The sequence below is a fragment of the Lacerta agilis genome, chromosome 12, assembly GCF_009819535.1.
Source record: "Lacerta agilis isolate rLacAgi1 chromosome 12, rLacAgi1.pri, whole genome shotgun sequence".
Taxonomy (NCBI): domain Eukaryota; kingdom Metazoa; phylum Chordata; class Lepidosauria; order Squamata; family Lacertidae; genus Lacerta; species Lacerta agilis.
Genome location: NC_046323.1, coordinates 3,198,437 through 3,220,852, shown reverse-complemented (window position 1 = coordinate 3,220,852; position 22,416 = coordinate 3,198,437). Strand labels below are relative to the sequence as shown.

The 22,416-nt window shown below is 43.0% G+C and overlaps 2 protein-coding genes across 2 annotated transcripts; one reads left to right on the top strand and one right to left on the bottom strand.

Moving 5' to 3' along the window:
- Positions 1–368: 368 nt before the first annotated feature.
- On the bottom strand, positions 369–10,364 carry PSMA2 (proteasome 20S subunit alpha 2). Its single transcript, XM_033165225.1, has 8 exons — positions 10,259–10,364; positions 8,791–8,867; positions 5,744–5,876; positions 4,983–5,105; positions 3,903–3,984; positions 2,927–3,000; positions 821–878; positions 369–735 (listed from the first exon to the last, which is right to left on the bottom strand). The coding sequence occupies exons 1-8, from the start codon at positions 10,297–10,299 to the stop codon at positions 619–621; spliced, it is 705 nt and encodes a 234-aa protein (XP_033021116.1). The 5' UTR covers positions 10,300–10,364; the 3' UTR covers positions 369–618.
- A 460-nt stretch (positions 10,365–10,824) lies between these two features.
- On the top strand, positions 10,825–16,034 carry MRPL32 (mitochondrial ribosomal protein L32). Its single transcript, XM_033165226.1, has 3 exons — positions 10,825–10,975; positions 12,987–13,168; positions 15,710–16,034. Exons 1-3 carry the CDS (start codon positions 10,867–10,869, stop codon positions 15,962–15,964), a joined length of 546 nt encoding a protein of 181 aa, XP_033021117.1. The 5' UTR covers positions 10,825–10,866; the 3' UTR covers positions 15,965–16,034.
- The last annotated feature ends 6,382 nt before the right edge of the window (positions 16,035–22,416 follow it).

Genomic DNA, 22,416 nt, shown 5'->3' with positions numbered 1-22,416 from the left:
TACACCAGGGAGAGAGGTAGTGAACCTGCCACATGAGTAGAAGACAGATCTCTAACACACATGGTAACAAGACTGCTTTCTGTTCTGACTTGTAGCAGCTTGCTAACTAAAGTCTTTCAGTATTACATGCTGAATGCAAATAATCGGATTTGATTTATAGCCCCTTTGGATTAACTGCTCCCATAGAGGCCTGCATAATATCTGACTCCAGACATACATTTAGAAAGCTTTTAACAGAAGCTATGCCAGTTCAGCTGAGGGTAGTTCCAAAGGATTTATGAGTATTTTAAAACTGTGTGCTTCTGAATAAAATTTGTGGTGGTGGAGAAACCAGAAGGAACTCAGTATTAATTAAATGCCTTTTGAAGTTTTACCTAGAAATCACACCACTCCTGGTATGTTTATTTTTTCATATTGTGTATTCTTGTACAGTGTTTAATATTTTAAAGAACAATAATTCCACATTTTCAATATTAGGACAGTAGTATTTGGATCCATAATATTTCTTTTTTAAAAAATCTAGCAGATAAAGTAGAAATGAGAGTGCAGAAGCCAAATATTTAAATGGCTGGAAAAAAAGATCCTTGTATGTATCGAGGCAGTCTTCCATGACGCATACTAGGCAATTGCAGCCAGGTAATCCTTAACCTCAGTTGGAGTGAGTCTTCTAAATCCTGCCTCATTACAGATGCCAACCTCTATGTTATCTTCTGTCATTTGTCCTTCAAAGCTTTCCTAGAGAGAGGGAAAGACAGGTTGCTTCATGAAAATGCAATTCACAAACCAGAGTTTTAACAAATACACTGGGGATGTTTCTTACCTTCAGTGTCAATATAGCAGTATGAATAGCATCTTCAAGCTCCAAGTCTTCGTTGTACCTATGAAAGAACAAAAGTTCTCTAATAAATATATTTTACTGTCACTGCAACAGCAAACATTCAGAGAACTGCAAAATTAGTTTCACATGCTCAAGGGCTGCATTTTGCAAATAACTTCCTATGGAGCATTGCAAATACCATTTGGAACACAGGAATGTCAAATCATTTGGGGATATGGCAGGACAGTAGAGTGTACTAAAAAAACATGCATTGGGCACACACAAACTAATTTGGGCACACTTAAAGGGTATTTGGATGCCAACCAATAGATTTAGACAAAATATTGCAATTTACAGTAGAAGTTACACCAGTTTATTAGACACACAGGGTATCAATACCTTCCAGAAGTGAAACCCTCAGAAGCCTTAGTCACCTTTGGTCTTATTAGATGCTAAACATTCAAGACCATGAGGAAATGTCATCAAATAGTACACCCACAACTGTGGGTGTAGAAACTGTATTGCATTCTCTCTTCTCCAACTTCACGTGAGTCTCACAAGTCTGAATATTAACAGAATGTTGTATTTCATCTAGTCCAGTGGTTCCCAACCTTTTTTATTTGCCATGCCCCACCTAAGCATCTCTAAAATCCTGATGCCCCCCCCACCCATGACATATAACCTATTATTAAAAAAGTGAAAAAGCCATTAATTGTTAATTACTCATTCTCAAATTGTCCCCCATAAAAAAAATCAAATCAAATTGCCCCCCTGGGAGACAACTGAGTGCTCCTCTAGACGTTAGCAGCACTGAAGTGACCTCCCCGGGGCATAACCTTTGCAGTGTGTATGGAGGACCTGAGCTGCCCAGACAACCAGACCTTCCCCATCTTGGCCTCGCTGATGTGCTCCAAAGAAAAACAGCAATACATTTGGCACCAGCTTGGCTGCAGGAGTTGCCAGGAGGCAACGTAGAAGGCAACATTCAACCATCTTAAGGATCCTTTTCTTCCCCATAAGATATCTCGCAAAGCAGCATGGAGGTTTAGATCAGTTTTCCTACTCCTAGATGGGCTACCTTCCCAGGCTGACGAGCCCCATCTGCTCCAAAGTAAGGGAGCTTCTAATATATTTCTATGTATACAAATCCCATGTTAATTAGCGTGCATTGACTCCAAGTGGATGTTCTGAGGCCTCAAAGAGATGGCCCTGATCCGCATGAATTACAGGATGTTTCAACTACAGCAGAATCTCGCTGACAAGCCTTGAGTCATGCACATTATCAATGAGGCTCTGAAGGAAACTGGAATCCACAGGATATGGCCACTACCAATGCCTTCACTACTGCTGAAGATGATGTGAATACTGATCCTGGGATGGAAGAGTTGAGAGCCAAGGATGGCCAACTCTCCCTTATGGATGGGGCTCGAAACCTCTGTAGGGTGTGTCCATGCTCCAAGCTGTACTCTAGGGAAAGGTTAATTTGGTAACTTCTCATCAAGGTATTAAATGGGATCACCATACCTACACAAGCTTCTCCTAACAAAAGCAAATTGCCATTTTTGTTTCATTTTCACAGGTGTTTCTAGCATTCTTAGTCATTTTTTAACTATAGCACTTCAACACCTAGGAAAGAGCCAGGCTAGACATGGAAAACAACACATGATTACATATAAACTTCTATCTTCATATTTTATTATTGATTTGCAGTCATGCAGTTATGTAATCATAACATAGGTTTTGAATTATGGTGCTGGAGGAGACTTGAGAGTCCCATGGACTGCAAGAAGATCAAACCTATCCATTCTCAAAGAAATCAGCCCTGAGTGCTCACTAGAAGGACAGATCCTGAAGTTGAGGCTCCAGTACTTTGGCCACCTCATGAGAAGAGAAGACTCCCTAGAAAAGACCCTGATGTTGGGAAAGATGGAGGGCACAAGGAGAAGGGGACGACAGAGGATGAGATGGTTGGACGGTGTTCTCGAAGCTACTAACATGAGTTTGGCCAAACTGCGAGAGGCAGTGAAGGATAGGCGTGCCTGGCGTGCTCTGGTCCATGGGGTCACGAAGAGTCGGACACGACTGAACGACAACAAATCATAACATTACCTCTTTTCAAGGAATGTCTTTCCATTCACATAGTTTTTCCCCATTGCAGTTGCTTTCCACGCAAAATAAGCACCCTGGAAAAGTGAGAAAGACAGGGAGTTAATTTACCTTCTAGTCACTGATAAATACAGTAAAAAATTAGCCTCATTTAGGGTTCTCTGCTTGGAGATATGCAGAGCAATCATATACATGTCTACTCAGAAGTAAGCCCCACTGAGTTCAGTGGGACTTAACCCTAGGTGGGATGGTGTAGCGGGGTAGCAAAGATGGAGCCTTCAGGATTTGCTGGACTACAATTCCTATCATCCCTGACCACTGGCCATGGTGGCTGGGGTTGCCAGGAATTGCTGTATAACAACATCTGGAGGGCACTATACCTGGGGTTTAGGATAGCAGACCAATTCAATGTCATAACACTAGGCTCTAAAAAATAAAAATAAGCTGAGAACTATTATCTAAAGCCTCCAGTTTGCTTTTGCCTGATACATCTGTACTACCAGGTTCACTTTCCAAATTCCCGCGCTTTAATTCCCCAATCACTGTTTAAACCCTTGACTTAAAAAGAAATTTAAGGAAAAATTACCTACTACCACTACTAGCTATGGTACCAAAACAGAAACCTCAAATTCAGAAGCAGCCAGTTTCTGAATATTAATTGCTGAGGTGGGAGAACTATTGAATTATCTCTTCCTTATGGGCTTCCATGTTGGAAATAGGATACTGGGCAGGACAGATGTTTCGCCTAATCTGCCAAGGCGCTCTTTATGCTCTTGCAACTGTAAAACTGATCACCCAAGATGTCCTGAGAGTCTGTAATCTTATTCTAGTCCATATGCTTATCATTCCCCACCCACTTATCTGGATTAATTAAAAAACAACACATACATAGAAAGAATATGGCAATATTCCAGATCTTTGAGTAAACAGCCATGCTTTCTATTTAAGGCTATTAAGAAGCTCCATTATGAATACTTACAGATGGATCAGACTGGAATAAGTATGGTCGCCCCTCATTCCACCCACATATTAGCAATGATACACCAAATGGGCGTACACCCCTATGAAGCAAAACATATGAAAAGGATTAATGATAACAGAAGGTTATATTGGGAACAAATAAGATCAGCATTAAGGATGCTGACTGACAGACTCATCTATAAACACACTTACAAGCATATTCCTCTTCTATATATTCTAAAGAAGTTACATCATGCCTCATGCAAATAGTTTGTACACTTTGTTTCTGAGTCTTTATGGCTGTCAACTGTTTTCTTGGTTCTGTTTCTATGCCTTAACCTGCCATACAGAAATTAAGCAGCTCAATATTTTGCTGGCTATGAGACAGATGGGAAGCTATCATCACCTTTATTTTGAACCCCAAAGCAGCTAACATCATGCAGAAACAAACACAAGACTTCAAAAAACAATATTAAAAATGCTACATTAAACCTATAAACTTTTTATTCAATACTGAAGAAAACAGTTAAATACAAAACTCATAAATATTTCAGTAAAGAAAATACAAGTAAGGAAAGACCATCCCATTGCTTAATTTTAGCAAGTCAAGCAACTGTTCCAATGTACAAGAGCAGGTCCAGGAATTTTTTGGCAACTCTACTTTTCCTTCTTAGAAAACTGTAAAAAAATGTACAAAAACGACCTTAGCACAGAAAAGCATTTAAGGCATAACAGTAACTATATTTCCTGCTCTTCATTCTCCTTTGTATAAATAGCTTCCAGGCTTATAGGTAATCAGTTTGAGAGTGTGGCATTGCTGTTCAGGCCCCACACTTAAAAGTATCAGACCAAATGCTCTTCAAAAGTGAATAGAAGAACAGGAGGGGAGTTTATGAGTCTGGCCATGACATGCAGACAAGGCTGAATTCTTGTCTGTATGTACCCAGTCTGATTTGCAGCTCCTCAGATGGAGAGGCAAAAATCTCACTGATATATGGTAAAAGGGGGAGGGCTGCATTAGAGTACAGTCTATTCTGCATACAGCTCTTAGTAAATTTCAGTTGTTTTAGAATAAACAAGGGGCAGGGGGAAGGCATACCCAGATTGTGTGTATTCTTGCATTACAGAAGCAATTCTCTGCACTAGCTGAGCTGTTGGAATAGGTTCATGATAAACCAAGTAGTACTGCTGGGCCAGTTTGCGTGCTCTGTGGACAAGTACTCTGAGAAAAAGAAGAAAAGAAAGAGTAAGTGAAGAAATCAGAACATCCATTATAGCTTAAAGTTCAAAGCAACTTGGGAAAGATTAAACTTAAGGAATATTTACTATCAGCTAATGAAAGAATTTGATACTGCACTGGGATATATCAACTCAAAAAAGGTTGTCTATTATTGTGAGGTTACTAATGTGCTACAGCGGCCAGACCATTTCTGTCCAAAAAAAGGGGGTGGTTAGCATACCAGCCAAAGCTGGTAACAGATGCACCACACTTGAGGACTCTCCAATTTTGTGTTGTGTCACGCCACCCATGGCAGCCACTTTGTGGCTGGCACCCACAGAACTCTCTCAAAATTCAAAATATGCCCAGTGGCCCAAAAAGGTTGGCGACTCCTGCCTTGCATACATGACAGGGTGAAGCCTTGTGCAACCTTGGGGACAGGACCAGAGCTGTAGCCCCATTCTACATGTGTCTCCACTTCTCATGATGCACACATGAAGAGGGTCAAGATATGTAGCGTCCATCCAGAGGATGTTGAAATGGCACCACAGACCCAATGCTATGCTGCCTATATCGGGGCAAGAGCCAAAGGCCAATAGCAAGAGTCTATCACAGTGTTTCCCTCCTTGCCTTCAAGATACCTGTAATCAGGACCCATGCCACTATACACCAAGCCTATGTGTTTGGTTATGGATTCCACTTTGTGTACACTTCGTTCATCATACAGAATGGATTTCTGCTTTTTTTCTGTCGCCAGTACCACGCCATTTGAAGCTGCACAAAGAAAACAAGTATTTTAGTCAATGTAGTTAAAATATCTTCCTTCCATTTTCCTTGTAATCCTTCAAATCCACAATACTTAAAGCAGGCAACTAGAATAATTCATCTACTTGTATATCCTTTACTCATCATATCATATAAATCCAATGCAGTATTTGGCACTATTACTAAGGATGCCTACCCACCAGAAGATTTGGTTCAAACCCCAAATTGGCACTGCATAATAAAACAGGCCAATTCGACTCAGATGAGTTTGGAGGCAGCTCAATTCAACTCAGGGGTCTCTGTGATGGACACCTTTCAAGTTTGATTAAAAAAACAAAACAAAGAACAGCAAACATCAAAACAAACTAATTGTATGTAGAATTGGACGAAATCTTAAGAAAGATTGCATCTTCTGAAGGCATGAATCCTGCCAAATTTCAGAAGGATATATGCAGTTTTGTTCCTGCAGCTGTTAAGTGATTCCCACTGTATCTCCCCCAGCCAAAGTTCCTTTAAAGTTAATTTTTGGGTAGAAAGAATCAGATGATATGTTCTTTATGAATAAAATAATTCCCTCCAATTATAAAGTTGTTGGATGCGAAAGAGCTGCCCCCCCCCTCCTCAAAAAAACCTCTCTGACAATTTCCTAAAGTTAGTAATACAATCATACCTCGGGTTACAAACGCTGCGGGTTGCGTGTTTTCGGTTTGCGGACCGTGCCGAACCCGGAATTATCGAACGGGTTACTTCCAGGTTTCGGCACTCACGCAGAAGCACAAAATGATGTCACATGCATGTGCAGAAGAGCTGAATCGCGCCATGCACGTGCACAGATGCGTCACTATAGGCTGCGGGTCGCGAACATGCCTCCCACACAGATCATGTTCACAACCGAAGGTATCACTGTGCAAGTTTCTGTTTTGCAAAGCTGCTCTCATTTCTTCCCTTCCACCCATACCGAGGTATCACAAATCACTTCAGGGTCCATTGTACAGTACAAGGCTGCATGGGTTGAAGCAGATCTCACTTTGCTTTGGGAGAAACTCAAAATCCTTCCAAGACAGCCTGTTGTTCCTTGGGATTCATCCAAATCCAATAAACACCCCTAATGGTTATGTGCTACCTTAATATCACTACACATGCCTACTTAGAAGAAAAGAAAAAGTTCAGTAAAAAACTGCAAATAAGCTTTTCAAACTTTCTAGCTTCAAAGACCTCGTCCCACATTATCTGCTGAGGAATCTTAGCAGCTCTGCCTCACAACAGATGTGGAGGATTGTGTGAAGTGCACCCTGGCTAGGCCTGTCTGGTCTCATAGTGGCCCAACGCAAACTGTCTACACCTTACAACACACCATAGAATATACCCAGAACTCTCCTACGGGGTGCACTGCAGAGGAAAATTAGTAGTGGCGGAGAAGCTATATCTCAAGGAAGCTTGCCTAACATTACTGATTTTTTTCATTAGGAAACCTGTGGTAGAAAATATGTAAGGAACCCCAGGTTTCCCAAAATGCAATCTGAAAATTATAGTTATACTTTCTGTTTTGAAAATATATTTAGATTCTACTTTTTGAAGATGTTTCATAGCCCCACTAAGAATCCCTATATCTACCTTGGTTAAACATTGACAAGAGTGCTTTTCCTCCTAAGGGCCCCAAGTGGCACGCACTGGGTTTGAAATCAATTCTTAAACTCAAAAACTGGCCAGGAAGAGATTTGTTTTGTTTCAAAACCAAACCACACATGACCTGTATGTTAACATCAGGCTGCTGCTGAATTGCTACAAAGCTAGGGTGGTAATGCGAATCCAGACTTGCATGTGCATTATTAGATGGCCAAAAGGGGAAAGTGAATATTTCCACAATCATCCCCTCCTCCCTGGCCCACAACTTCCTTTGTAGTTCTTACTCTGGAAAGGTTATGGTTGGAACCCCACTGGGACAAAAACATATTTTAAAAGCTCTGGGGGTACTAGGGCAGAGTCATGTCCCCACCATCCCCATTCCTTTATTTAATAGTTTGTTAAATTTGTATCATACCTCTCCACTAAATGGTGCTCAAGGCAGCTAGCAATAATACAATACAAAGAAGCAAGCAGTATTAGCAATGCCAATAGGAAACAGGTAAAATCAATGCCACATATATACCGGTACATTTTGAAAAGTAAGTGGTTCTCCTGATGCTGCTAGACTATAACTCCCACCAGTCCTAGCCAGCATGGTCAATGATTATGGAAGTTGCAATCCAACAGCATCTGGAGGGTCACAGGTTCCCTAACCACTGAGCTCAACGGAACTTATTTCTGAGTAGACATGTATAGGTTTGCACTGTTGGTATGACCAAAATAGGGTCAAACCAGGTTACTGCTTTCACACTGATTCTTTTCAGATCAATTTCTGCCAATCATAATACACCACAATCCTAATAAAGTCTACTCAGAATTAGGTGGTGTTGAACTCTATGAGGCTTACTCTCAGGCAAATGGGGCTAGGACAGAGGTCGGCAACTTCCGGCTCATGGGCCGGATGTGGCCCATGAAGGCCATTTTACTGGCCCACGAGCCACCCGCCAACCGAGCCATCCGCTTGGCACCGGACACGTGCAGCGAGATGCTGGAAATCGCATCTGCGCATCTCCAGGCGCCGGAAATCGCATCTGCGCAGGCGCGATTTCTGGCATCTGGGCATGCGCAGACGCAATTTCTGGCGTCATGGACATGCGCAGACGCGATTTCCGGCAGCATGCTGCTGGATAACCTTGCCGACGCTTGGGCTAGGACTTCAGCCTCAATACCCGTAATCTATGTCTCCTTTCTGGTTCTTTGTTTGTTTTTAGGTCACAAAATGCCAACATAAGTACACACAGACATACAAACTAGCAACGTTTTTGTGGGCTTATTAATCGTGCAAGCATTTGAATACCTTTAATTCCAACTGATGGGGCTCCTGCGGCAACAGCTGCCAAAGCATATTCAATCTGAACAAGCTTTCCAGAAGGGCTAAAAGAAAGCACACAATACAATTCATGAGACAACTTGGTAAGAAAACCCATTTTCAAATCTGAAAATGCCAAGCAATTTATGACCTTTCATTGGGGCTTTTTTCACCAATATGATATTGGGCACATTTTAATACAGTAATAATAAAAACAAGCAGATAGGAGTCAAAACTCTCCCCAAAATAAATGTCTGGTCTTAAACACATTTCTTGGGAGCGAGCCCCAGTCAATTTAGTGGGACTTACTTTAGTATAAGAGTGTTTAGAATTGTACTACTCTTTTCATGTAATCATGCACTCATGTCAAGGTCTGGCAACAAGCTCAAAATAATCCCAAAATAAAAGATGAAAAGGGGAAAAGAAAGCCCACCAAAATAGTTTTACTTTCGTTTTTGGTGCAACATTTGTTTCATGTTCATAATCCTAAACGCACTGAAAGCAATGTCATTTATTTCCAAGTAAACATGCATCTGTAAGGCTGCAATCCTATGGAAACTAATTTGGGATTAAGTGCAAATCCCATTCAATTTAATAGGCCTTCCTTCCAAGGAGACACTGATATGGTATCAATTATTATTTTCATAAAATCTCAACACAGATACGTAAGTCGTGTGTTCAGAGATATTTGTTTCACGTTCTATAGGGTTATAAAGGAAATGAGGCCTGCTCTGGAATCTTGCCATGCAGAGCCAGAGTCAATCCGTGGCTTAAAACCCAGCATACTGGATCCAAAGCCTCATCTGTACATGGCTCAGCAGTGTTAGAAATTCCGATATATAAACTAGGTGCCAAATGGTTCCTTAAACCAGGGTTACAGTCACCAAAATGGAACGTCTAGTTGGCATTTGGGGGGCAGAAAGTTGTATTTTTCAATAAAAGCTTTTGTTTCCTGAAATTCATTCTGATTGTGCGGATAAAATATAACTGATACAATTCTACAAGGTGTGGTATAAATGTGTGAAAACAGTCCAGATCCAATGATCCCCAGGCATGCACCTCCAGAGACGTCGGGTGCCATCCTGACACCCGGGCATCTTCACCTGCCACAAGCGGCCAATAGCCGGGTGCCAAGTGTGCCAGGCGCATTTCGTACACTGGGCTTAGGACCAGGCTGCTGGAAAACACGTATCCCCTCAAGCCTGTTTGATGGGGATGCGGGGTCCCCGTTAGAAACTTACGGCAGTTTCCACACGCGCCACTTTCTCCTCCCAGCAAAAGGCGAGGGCGAGAAGCGCCAGCGGTGACTCCGCAAAAACCTCGGCTCTCCCCTCCGCTTCAACGGCAACGAAACGGAAACCGTCCGAGAGGCCCAAGAATCCTCCCCTCATTTAAGGGCAGCGCCCCAGGCCTCCCGCGCCCGCCCTGCCGCCCCTGAGGGGACGCAGCTCCTTACCTGAAAGTGGTGAGGGAGAAGCTGTACCCGCGTTCCGCCATTTTGACCAGCGCGATTGAACCGCCTGGCTCCGCCCTCCCCTCATAACCCGCTCCGCCCACTTTCTGAGGCTGCGCACGCTCGCTGGGTAGATTTACAGCGCAAGCGCAGAGAGAAAAAAATGTAGAGCGCCGACATACAGAAACATGAACAGATTGAACTTCCGGAAACTCTCGCGAAACTCTATGGCATCCTTTCTCAACCTTGGGTCTTTCGTACCCGCCCGCAAACGTTGTTGGACTACAACTCCCGTCATCCCTTGCTAGCAGAACTGGTAGCCAGGGGTGATGGGAGTTGTAGTCCAACAACGTCTAAGCCACCCGCCACCTCCTAAGGTTGAAAAAGGCTGTGGTAGTGGTGATGGTTTAGTTTCGGTGCCGTTGGTAAGGCCGTTCGAACCGTTGCCTCACCCTCAGGAGCTACGGTAGGGCGTGCTGGGACATGTGACTATAAGTGGCTTGGCGGAAACGCCGCCAAAGAGAGAAGGACGACTCGGTTTCCCAGCGCCCTCTGCGCGGCTGATCCTGACAGGCGTGTTTTGGCGCCGAGAAGGCGGAGGGCCGGTCAAGATGGCGGCGGCCGCGCTGCTGCTGCTGGTGTTCCCGTCTCCTTTGCCTAGGATCCAAGGCTTCCTCCGAAGCTGCTGGTCCCAGCTCGGCTGCCGCAGCCCGCCTTGGGGTAGGTCCTGGCTCCGTCTCCGCCTCTTTCGGCGCATGAGGCTAGTCCTCAAGGGTGTCGCGGGGCCTCCTCAGGGGCGGCTCTCCCCCAAACTTTGGCTTCCAGCTGTTCTTGTACAACTCCCATCATCTCTAGCTGGAAACCCAAGTGCCCTTTTACGACAAGTACCGCTGGAAACTTCGCTTTACTTGGGGCGGGAAGGATTTGTATTGTTTCGTTCTTGCTTTCATTATATACATATATTTTGTTTTTTTCCTGGTATTTTTATCCTGGTGGGAACTGCCCCGAATGTTTGTTTGTTTGTTTGTTGTTTTTTGCAGAGGGGGCTGGATTCTGAAAACTATAAGATTTGTTACCCACCCATCACCCTTGTTATTTACTGTATTGGCCAGAATATAAGCCACCCCCCAATATAAGCCGCTCCTTTAAAATTGGAGAGGGAAAAGAAAAAATACCCACATATAAGCCACTCCATTCCTTGCTGCTGTTGGCTGCAAACTGTCCAGGGAATGGGGAGCTGTGCTGTGTTGCTGGCGGCCTTTCCCCTTCCTGGCCTTGGGGGAGAGGACGGGGGACCATGTGCGAGGCGGGCATCACTTTGCAGCGCTCCTGGCTGCATACCCTAAGGTCCCGAACATAAGCCACACTTTAACTTTTCACAGTCGGAATTGGGGGGGGGGGGGATGAGGCTTATATTCAGGCCAATACGGTAGTTTATTTATATATATAGTAAAAAAATTATGTGCCCTTTGATTATAATATACAGTGGTACCTTGACTTACGAGTGACTCGACTTCTGTATTTTTCGACTTCCGAATGACCTCCGGAAGCAGAAAAATGGCCGCCGCTTCTGAAATTTTCAACTTGCGAAGGGAAAGTGGCAGCACAATACCTCGTCTTACAAAAATTTGAATGCGCTTTTTTCGACTTCCGAATTTTTTCCCCGTTCCAAGATGGCACCTTTGACTTACGAAGATTTCGACTTACGAGCGCGCCTTCGGAACGGATTAATTTCGTAAGTCGAGGTTGTTGTTGTTGTTCAGTCGTTCAGTCGTGTCCGACTCTTTGTGACCCCATGGACCAGAGCACGCCAGGCACGCCTATCCTTCACTGCCTCTCGTAGTTTGGCCAAACTCATGTTAGTAACTTCGAGAACACTGTCCAACCATCTCATCCTCTGTCGTCCCCTTCTCCTTGTGCCCTCCATCTTTCCCAACATCAGGGTCTTTTCTAGGGAGTCTTCTCTTCTCATGAGGTGGCCAAAGTACTGGAGCCTCAACTTCAGGATCTGTCCTTCTAGTGAGCACTCAGTGAGCACTCAGGGCTGATTTCTTTGAGAATGGATAGATTTGATCTTCTTGCAGTCCATGGGACTCTCAAGAGTCTCCTCCAGCACCAAGTCGAGGTACCACTGTATATAAAAAAACCACAAAGTGGTTTACAAAAAGATAAAACAGCAAAATCGAGGAAAAATTCACAAACCTACTTTGAAGCATGAAGGCTATGGAAACGGCATATGCAATTACTAGCATAACTTGAACCACTACAGTTGTTACTGTTGGTTATTGTTACTAGTTAAATTTGTTAGTCACTTTATCTTGCTCATGGCAGACCAGAGCAACTTATAAATCAAACAAAGAGACAAAAAGCCCAAACTTCACATAGATACATTTAAACCAAGGAGAAAAAGAAATACGTTAAAAACATCCCACACACTTTTAAAAGGCTATAGATCAGGGGTCGGTAAGGTTTATCTTGCTTGTGCCGAATTGGTCCAGCAGAGATCCCTCGCACGCGCACCCACAATTTCTGCACATGCGTGAAGAGCGAATTAGCGCTTCTGCGCATGTGCAAAGAATGATTTAGCGCTTCTGCACATTTGCAAGCGACAAACCTGGAAGTAAGTGTCTCATTAAGCAAAACCACCTCATGAAATATTGTATCTAATTAATAAAGGTAAGCAAATTACCACGACTAAATTATTTGTAACACAGTTGTTATTTTCTTTAAGCTCCTGCTTTAGCAATTCAGGGTCCAGCTTTTTTGCCTGAACCTATAGAAGAGAATGCTGAAAGTAAGGAGACTCCAAGCTTTCTAGACAGCATATTTTGGATGGCAGCCCCAAAATCAAGACGGACCATTGAAGTAAATCGCTGCAGGCGAAGGAATCCTAGGAACCTTATAAAGATAAAGGTAACTCATCACATTTCTGTTGTCTTTCTCCCGTTATTTTTGTAGATTTTCTATTCTTCAATGCTCCCAAGATCCTTGTAATTTCTTAATTATTCACATTAGTATTGTAAATTTACCACAGGAAAATTAAATTAAAAATTAAAAAATTACTTCCAGTAGCACCTTAGAGACCAACTAAGTTTGTTCTTGGTATGAGCTTTCGTGTGCCTGCACACTTCTAAAATTGTCATTTAAAATCTGTCTGCAGCTCCTGTGCTGAATCTAAATTGTGATGGTATTGCATTTTGAAAACTTAAATCTTTATGTATACTACTTGACATGATGACTTTCTCAGGTTACTGGAAAACAATGTAATATATCACAATGGTAATGAGATAGTCATTGCCCTACATGGCTCTTACAGTGAGGGGGGAAGGTATTTGATCCCCTGCTAAATTTGTCCGTTTGCCCTCTGATGAAGAAATGACCAGTCCATAATTTCAATGGTAGGTTTATTGTAGCTGTGAGAGATAGAATAACAACAGGAAAATCCCCAGAAACCCAGAAGACAAAAGTCAGAGATTGATGTGCATTATAATGAGTGAAATAAGTATTTCATCCTCTATCAACCAGCCAGATGTCAGGCTACCTGGTATCTTCACTGTATGTAACGAGATGAGATAAGAAGCAACTGCTGTAAGGGAGAGGTCTTACCTGTAATACCAGCTTGTTACAGTACCTGTACAAAAGACACCTGTCGACAGAAGCAATCAATCCAGCAGATTTCAAAGTAGCCACCATGACCAAGACCAAAGAGCTGTCGAAGGATGTCAGGGACAAGGCTGGACTGGGCTACAAGACTATTGCCAAGCAGCTTGGTGAGAAGGTTTCAAGAGTTGGTGCAATAATTCGCAAATGGAAGAAACACAAAATAACTGTCAACCTCCCTTGGTCTGGGGCTCCATGCAAGATTTCATCTCGTGGAGTTGCAATGATCAGGAGAACAGCGATGAAGCAGCCCAGACCTACATGGGGGAACTTGTCAATGATCTCAGGGCAGCAGGGACAATAGTCAACATGAAAACAGTTGGTAACACACTACGCCGTGAAGGACTGAGATCTTGCAGAGCCCGCAAGGTCCCCTTGCTCAAGACAGCACATGTACAGGCCCGGCTGCAGTTTGCCAATGCACATCTGAATGACCCAGAGGAGAAGTGGGTGAAAGTGTTGTGGTCAGATGAGACCAAAATCAAGCTCTTTGGCATCACCTCAACTCGCCGTGTTTGGAGGAGGAGGAATGCTGCCTACGACTCCAAGAACACCATCCTCACCGTCAAACATGGAGGGGGACTGTAAGGTCCGCTGGGTGGTTGCTCGTGAGTAAACAGCCAAAACTCCGTCCTGTATTTCAGCAGTTTTATTGTGCATACTGTTTACAGTGCAGAGCTACAAGTTCATGTCTGTATCAGTCACTCTCAGAATCCGGGAGTGGCCCCTTCCGGCTGTGACCCCAACATAAGAGTTTTGGTATACGAAATCTCCGCCTCCCTTCCTTACGTTTCACCTCTCTGCGCACCTGGGGCAACTGAAATGGCGTGTCTCCCCCCTTGCCCGCGAGGCAAGGGGAGTGCAAGGTCTCTCCAACATCCCCAGAGCCTCTGCTCTCCAGCCTCTGAGCTCCCTGCCCCTCCCCACTGGAGACACTGCTTCCTCTGCTGGAGGAGGAGGTGCTGCTGGTCAGGTGGGGACGGGGCTCTCTGTAACATCCTGAAAGCCCTTCCACCACCCTGCGCTAAGCCGGGGACAGTTCCCTGATGGACATAATGTGCTTTGGGGGTGTTTTTCTGCTAAGGGGACAGGACACCTTCACTGCATCAAAGGGATGATGGACGGGACCATGTATCATCAAATCTTGGGTGAGCACCTCCTTCCCTCAGCCAGGGCATTGAAAATGGGTGGAGGATGGGTACAGCATGACAACGACCCAAAACACACGGCCAAGGCAACAAAGGAGTGGCTCAGGAAGAAGCACATTAAGGTCCTGGAGTGGCTTAACCAGTCTCCAGACCTTAATGCCATTGAAAATCTGTGGAGGGATCTGAAGGTTCGAGTAGCTACACATCAGCCTCAAAATCTTACTGACTTGGATAGGATCTGCAAAGAGGAGTGGGACAAAATACCTCCTGAGATGTGTGCAAACCTGGTGGCCACCTACAAGAAAGGTCTGACCTCTGTAATTGCCAACAAGGGTTTTGCCACCAAGTACTAAGTTACCAGTATCTTTTGCAAAGGGATCAAATACTTATTACACTCATTATAATGCACATCAATCTCTGACTTTTGTCTTCTGGGTTTCTGGGAGTTTTCCTGTTGTAATTCTGTCTCTCATTGCTACAATAAACCTACTATTAAAATTATGGACTGGTCATTTCTTCGTCAGAGGGCAAACGGGAAAATTTAGCAGGGGATCAAATACTTTCCCCCCTCACTGTAGCATTTGTGAAATCTCTCTCTCTTTGAATTGTTCATTGCTCAACTGTTTGTTTTCTTTCTTGTCTTTAGCGAAACATTGATGTCTGTCCTGAGTGTGGCAACCTGAAACTGAAGCATATTCTTTGTGGCTATTGTTATGCAAAGGTTAAACGGGAGACAGTTGCCATAAGGAAAGAAATACGGGCAAAGGAGGGAGGACCACATAAGGCTCCACCTATAGAGACTGTTGTACTGTACGAGGGAGAGAAAGCTAGAGCTGAAGATGAAGGCAAGCGGATCATAGAACGAACAAGGAAGCGCCCATCTTGGTTCACACAGGACTGATTATGCTGCACAGTGGAATCTTTGGTCGCAAAATCCTTGATCTTGCAGAGTAAAAATAGCTGAAAAAATGCTACTGATAACACTTATCCCCAGAAAGGGTAAATTTAAATTGTATTTTTAATTTGCCATTGTAGTACAGCATCATTGCTGTACTTTAAATGTTACAAAGAAGATTCTAAGGGAAGAAGCGAATGCATTTGGTAATTGTACCTTTGGAAATTACCTGGATGGCTGGTTAAGCAAAGTCAATCATTTGCAGGAGCAGATTCTTACAGCATCTATTTGGTCATATTACACTGTACTGTATTAGGAGGGAAAAATCAAGGATTTAAACTGCATTTGTAAATGAAATAAAGCATATTCAGCAATATAATAAATACCGTGTGTGGCTCCATTTGAAATTCTGTGAAATTTTGAGCTATGAAGAGGTGAGGATTGTGAGAATGTAAGAAGTCAAGCAGAACAATGAAGTGAGTTGACATGGATCTCTTCCTGAGTTGGAGCCCAGTGGTTGAGAGGTTGTTTTGTTCTTTCATTGCTACTGACTAATCTAAATAGTGACAGTTCTTTAACATCTGTTTCCATTTGGAAGCTTGTAAAATAGCTAGTTGTGTTTGTGAGGTCCTTTGAGAATCTTTAATGAAAAGGACAGCCACATTAATAGTCTGAACCAGAACTTGGGTACGCGTGAAGCACTTCTTAAACCAAGATAATTACATTGATTCACCCACTAGTGACACAAATTTAATCTCATTTGAAGCGTTATGGGCTTGGAGTTTAACTCCCCCCCCCCCCCAGCTATTCTTTGAGAACCCTATTACAGAGCTCATCAACTTTCATCTCTTATAAGGGCCAATATTTTTCCATGATCCAGACTTTAGAAAAAGTCCTTGTTTTTAATTCATGTAAAACTTAATATTTTCTACCAGGTGACATTTGCACCTACCACGTACACTTGTTTATCTTCTTATCCATCAGTTCAAAGAACAAAGTTACTCTGTGGCAGGGGGAAAATAAGAACTCTGTCCCAAGTAAATACCAATTTTGTGCTCTAAATAAAAAGAAACAAATCAACATAAATGTGTTTGATTTTATGACTACATGGTTGATATTTTGCAGAATTTTGAGTTACTTAGGAGGAACTGGGTATAGAAGGACTGGGAAGAGAAATGAGACATGAAGCAAGACTAGAAGGTGTCGGAATAATGGGGGAGTTTCAAGGCTTCACGGCAGCCTTGGCTACCTCTTATTTTTATAATATTTTCTACATCCATCATGATTAGAAACCTGTAAAGAGCTGAAATTGAAAGGAATTGAGATCCTTGGAGTCAAATTCTCAACAGAGAAGAGCACACAATCACATGGAATTGAAGGCCTAGACAAAACCTGGCATGAGCGGAACACTGGCCATACCATACCTTCCAAGTGGCCCTATTTTCCAGGGGAATAAATAATAATAATAATAATAATAATTGCCCATCTGACTGGGTTGTCCCAGCCAATCTGGGCTGCTCCCAACAAAAAATACACAACATCACACACTAAAAACTTGCCTAATAATAATAATAAACCTGTGTGTGCGTGTGTCTGTGTCTAATCTTGCCCCTTTCTAAAAAATTATTTATTGGTGTGTTTCTTTTTGTAAATCCACCAAATAATAAAATCAGAATTAACGGCAAAGGTGGGTCAATGGCATGTGTGCTATGTCCCATTAGTGAAGTCGTCATGGCGCTTGCCCTTCTGATAGGAAATGGGGGGGGGGAGAAGAGAGAAATGGGGGGGGGGTTGAGGAGGTTCAGTTGGGAGGAGTGAGAAATGCCCCCTTTTCATCTGAGGAACGTTGGAGGGTATGGCATACTTGTATGAGCAACAGCCAGTCTGTGTTTACTCCTTTCTTCACTTTCTTTGTAATCTTATCATTTCCATTCAGCTGCTGGCCTTTGGAAAATTACAGAACACTATTCTGAGTAGCTGTATTGGGAATGTAGATTGTAACTGTAACAGGAGTATAATAACCAAATGCTTGATTCATCTAAAGGCCAGATTAGGAGGGGTGTGTGTGTGTGTGTGTGTGTGTGTGGAGAGAAATGAGATGGATACATCGCTAATAGGTCAGAGATATGAGTGAACAGTAAGTAATACTGAATATTTATGTACAATTTTTTATTAGTGCTTGATGCTTCACATATATTTCACTGATCCTTACAAAAACCCTGTTAAGTGTCAGTCCATGTCCTATGTTCTAGTACTGAGAGAGATGGTGGCTTGGGTAAAATCAGCTAGTGACATGGCCAAGAGGAAGATTAAACCAGGGGCTTATGGCTCATGTCTTTAGTCTACTGTTCTACGGAGGCTCTATAAAACTTAATGGTCTGTCTTGATATTCTACATTATCTTTTTGTGAGTTAGTTCTGAAGGAGTGAGTGAGTTAATTTGTAAGACAAAACAATGGATTATGCTTGTCATTAAGACCGACTACAACCTTCTCTATGACACAATCCTCTATGACCCACCATGTGTTAACTGAAATGAAGTACACCTTTCAAAGCAATAGGTGGCAGTGGATCTCTGGTTATTTCAGACTGCCATACCAACATAGTCCATGGTGGTACTAGTGAAAAATCTGCAAGTGTAATTAACTGCATTGGGAATAATTAAGAGAATGATTGTTGACCCCAAGGGTTAGTTACTATAATACACAGATTTAGCAGAAGTCCATTCTGATAAATGTGGGCATGTGATAGCTTCAATTGTACAGGTAGATATGTTTTCAATTCCTTTTGCACCTGGATGACATAGTTGAGTGATGGTACAGTATATGAGGGATATACTGGATTAAGTCCCTGAGGCAATTTTGTCTGTGGCCCTGGTGACCATCTTAATTTTTAATTCATGGTATGGTAAAATATTTACACAACTGTAAGAGAGGAGAAAGCATTGTTTCCAAAATTTAGCCATGCAACATTTATATCCTTCACTTTTATTTTGTAACAGCATTTAATCCTCATGCATGTATATGCCTGGGCATACACACTCCATAACTGGGGGGTCCTTACTGGTGGGAGCTTCACAGGTGGTTAAGCTTTACAATAAAGGAGTTTTGCTATGTGGCAAAATACATTTCCTGTGTACTTTGCCACATAGGAAGTGTATTGGTAATCTCTGCTATAGAGGTAAACCCAGGGGTGCTTTTTCCAATTGCTTTTTCAAGATGCTGGCAAATGCTCAGAAATCCATAGAAACAGTGGGGGAACACGCAAGTATCCCTCTGAGAAAAGACCAAGAGGATTGGCTCTGAAGGTCATGCAGCTTTTCCAAAGATAGCTTCAGTTGTTACTGCTCCACTTTCAGCATTCCTCCAGTTCAGATGCAGGTGCAACTCCCGATCGTACGTCTGCCTCCCTAAACAGCAGGAGAATGGCTCTTGCTGTTAGCAATACCCAGGGCATCCTTTGTTCAGACTGCAGTTCAGAAGTGCTGGAATATTAATGTTCTTAAAGCTCAGAGTCCGTTTTATTTTTATTTTTTTACAGGTGGGCAGTGCTATCCCTAAAATGCAGATTTGTTTTTTTACAAAATCATAATGAGGAATTTTAAAATACAAATGATCATGGATACTATAAACCAATTAACCTTTTTTTAAAAAAAGGAAAAAGCTAGTGGGACAATAGAATGGAAGCGTATTACATTATTAATATTAATATTATTATCTTGATTTTAATAATACAGGAAACAGTGACCACTTAATAAAGCTACCATAATTGAACAAATGCACAGTTTGTTGCAGGAAACAGAAAGGAATCAGAAAAGAGAACAAGGAAATCAGAAGGTGAAGCTGCACCCAAGTGTCCCATTATATTTGACACTGCTTTACTGGGAGCAACTGGGAATGGATTCCTACGCTTCCACTGAAAAAAGTACAGACCATTGTGAAAATGCTTGATGTAGGGTAGAATATTTTAATTGGATGAGCTCTAATTATTGCAACTCCAAACTCTGCAGTTTATTTTCTCCTAAAAACGTATTTACACAAAGTGTGATAGGTTTAAGCAGCATTGCCTTGGTAAGAAATACTCTTAATCTAGGTAAAATTAGTCATGACTAATTTCCTCTGGGTAAGCCATAGTAAACAGAGGCCGCATCCACACTCCTGTTTGCCCTGCTGCCCCCCCCCCCGGGAAAACCCACAGCTTAGCACTGAAGCAGAACAAAGGGCAACCAGGTATTCCACAGACCGTGGTTTGCTCTGATTTAGCACTAAAGAGAGGATTTTCCAGGGGAAAGCAGTGGGGCAAAGGCAATAATGCTCAGACCTGTGCCTAGAAGGCACAGGACAAGTCAAAAACCACCTGGACCCAAGTTTTCCAAGTGTAGGACAAGCAGAAGTGTGGGTGAGCCCAGAGAGAACCTGCTTTTGAGTAAACATACATGGGAATGGAACTTAATGTACATTTTATGAATGTTTACTAAATGCAAATCCCTTCGAGGCTTATAGTCTGGTAAATGGTTATAGGACCGCAGCTTATGTTTCCAGCTTAGGTTTTCAAATGTTTCGGAACTCAAACGGACTTCTGGAACGGATTTCGTTTGAAAACCGAGGTACCACTGTACCTTTAAGGGTCATTGTTACAATGTTTTCAATAAAAAGTATAGTATGTACCAACCATCCATTTACAGTGCAATATCTACTAAAAAAGAAGTCTCACTAGTAAAGTAAAAGGTAAATGTAAAGGGACCCCTGACCATTAGGTCCAGTCGCGAATGACTCTGGGGTTGTGGTGAGGCACCAGGAATGAGGCACCAGATATGTAAGGGCAGAATGGACAAAGAGATAGCCATAAGAAACCCCATTTTAGATACAGCTTCGCTCCGATTCCCTTTTGACCGATTCAACTTTGCCCTAGCCAAAATCCTTACATTGCAGCTTCTTAGGCAAACATAGCAGATCAGCAGTTTGGCAAAACAGCTGACCACAAACTTCCTGTTTTGAACAGACTGTCTAGTTTCGGTAGACTAGTTAACCGCAGAACTGACCCCATCACCGATGTCAGCAATAGCCTTGGCTATTATTGGGATGCAGGTGCAGGCGAAGGTCAACGGCTAGGCAGTTAAATGCTAGAATAAGTATATAGCACCTCCTGATGGCTAAAGCAGTTTGAAACATGTAAGACAGCCAGATGGGTGTATTCCCCAGCCTGATTGGCCAGAAGGAATGCTAGGGGTTGGGTTATTAGCAGTTTGTAAAGAGTATAAAACACCCCTGTATGTGCTTGTGAGGGTGTGCAGACTTTTGGGCACTAGCCAGCTGTACCATTGCTCTGCCATGGCAAATCAATAAAGAATGCTTAGAGAAAAGCTGCTTGGAGTTTTCCTTCTGGTCTATATTGGGTCCCAGGCACAGGTGCAACATTTCCTGGTGCAAGCGTGACTCGGATGAAGGGTTAGCCTTCTTTGACCAGAGGCAGCCCCCTTGCCCTATCGTACAGAGGGAGGGGTTCCTGGGAGCCGCCCTTCTTCTCCTGCGGCCGCCTGGCAGATTTGCCAGAGGAGACTGGGACGTGTCCTTGGCCCCCCCCTTGACCTGTACGAAGACGGCAACGGACCGAGGAACAGAGGGAGACAGGAGCCGGCTGGGTAAGGAATGGCCTTCTCTATTGGGAGAAGATGGGAGACTTGATCACTCTCCAGCGTGCTGCCAGTACTCAGCAGGAAAGAGGTCCGCTGGGGAAAACACGCGCATAGGTAAGTGTGCCACTACTCAATGGTCTGAAAGAGGTCCATTGAAGGCACACATATAGGTTGCGATGTCAGTAATCAGTGGTAAGTGGTCCACTGATGAAAAACATGCATATAGGTAGGAGGAAAAGGGGAAAAGGGAGGTAGCGTTTGGTTTGGTGTGAAAGGACTGAATGATTGGGAAATTTAGCTGTGTGATGAAGTGGTGTGTGATTAATGAAGTGCTGTGTGATGAATGTGGATGACTAAAGAACACTAAAAAAAAAAAGGTTGGTGAAAAGCACTACATGGGACATAATGGGTTTGGGGTTGCTCTACAGCAAATACTCCATTTGAAGGTACCGGTACTATTGGAAATAGGTTCCAAAATAATGGCTGAGGTTATCTTTTGAGTTGTTGCAGAGTGCTGTGTTACCCAGAAGCACAGGCCAAATATAGGTGTGTGTGATATTGTGTGGATCTCTTTGTGTTTTCTCTCTGCTTTAACACAACTGTGTAATTGTGTTATGTGTCAAGGCCAGGGCTCTGGGTTCCAGAGGGCTGGGACAGGGGAGAGAATCTTTATTTTGTTAAGTTTTTCCCAGCTATCCTTCAGTTAATTTCTCCTGGGGAAGGAAAGGGGGGGACTTAGCTTTTCTGGTTTCCAGCTTTGAATATTGCTGGGATCGACAGAAGCAATCTGTGTGTGTGTGTAATGGTGAGGGTTGCAGGGTAGC

What these genes read in the sequence shown, in the direction of transcription:
- PSMA2 (XM_033165225.1), bottom strand. Translation starts at nt 10,299, where the DNA reads ATGGCGGAACGCGGGTACAGCTTCTCCCTCACCACTTTCAG. An exon ending in TTCTCCCTCACCACTTTCAG is followed by an intron (nt 8,868 to 10,258) that starts GTAAGGAGCTGC and finishes GCTTTCTTTTAG; the next exon opens with CCCTTCTGGAAAGCTTGTTC. An exon ending in GGCATGGGTCCTGATTACAG is followed by an intron (nt 5,106 to 5,743) that starts GTATCTTGAAGG and finishes TCTTTTTCTCAG; the next exon opens with AGTACTTGTCCACAGAGCAC.
- MRPL32 (XM_033165226.1), top strand. Translation starts at nt 10,867, where the DNA reads ATGGCGGCGGCCGCGCTGCTGCTGCTGGTGTTCCCGTCTCCTTTGCCT. An exon ending in CTGCCGCAGCCCGCCTTGGG is followed by an intron (nt 10,976 to 12,986) that starts GTAGGTCCTGGC and finishes ATTTTCTTTAAG; the next exon opens with CTCCTGCTTTAGCAATTCAG. An exon ending in GGAACCTTATAAAGATAAAG is followed by an intron (nt 13,169 to 15,709) that starts GTAACTCATCAC and finishes TCTTGTCTTTAG; the next exon opens with CGAAACATTGATGTCTGTCC.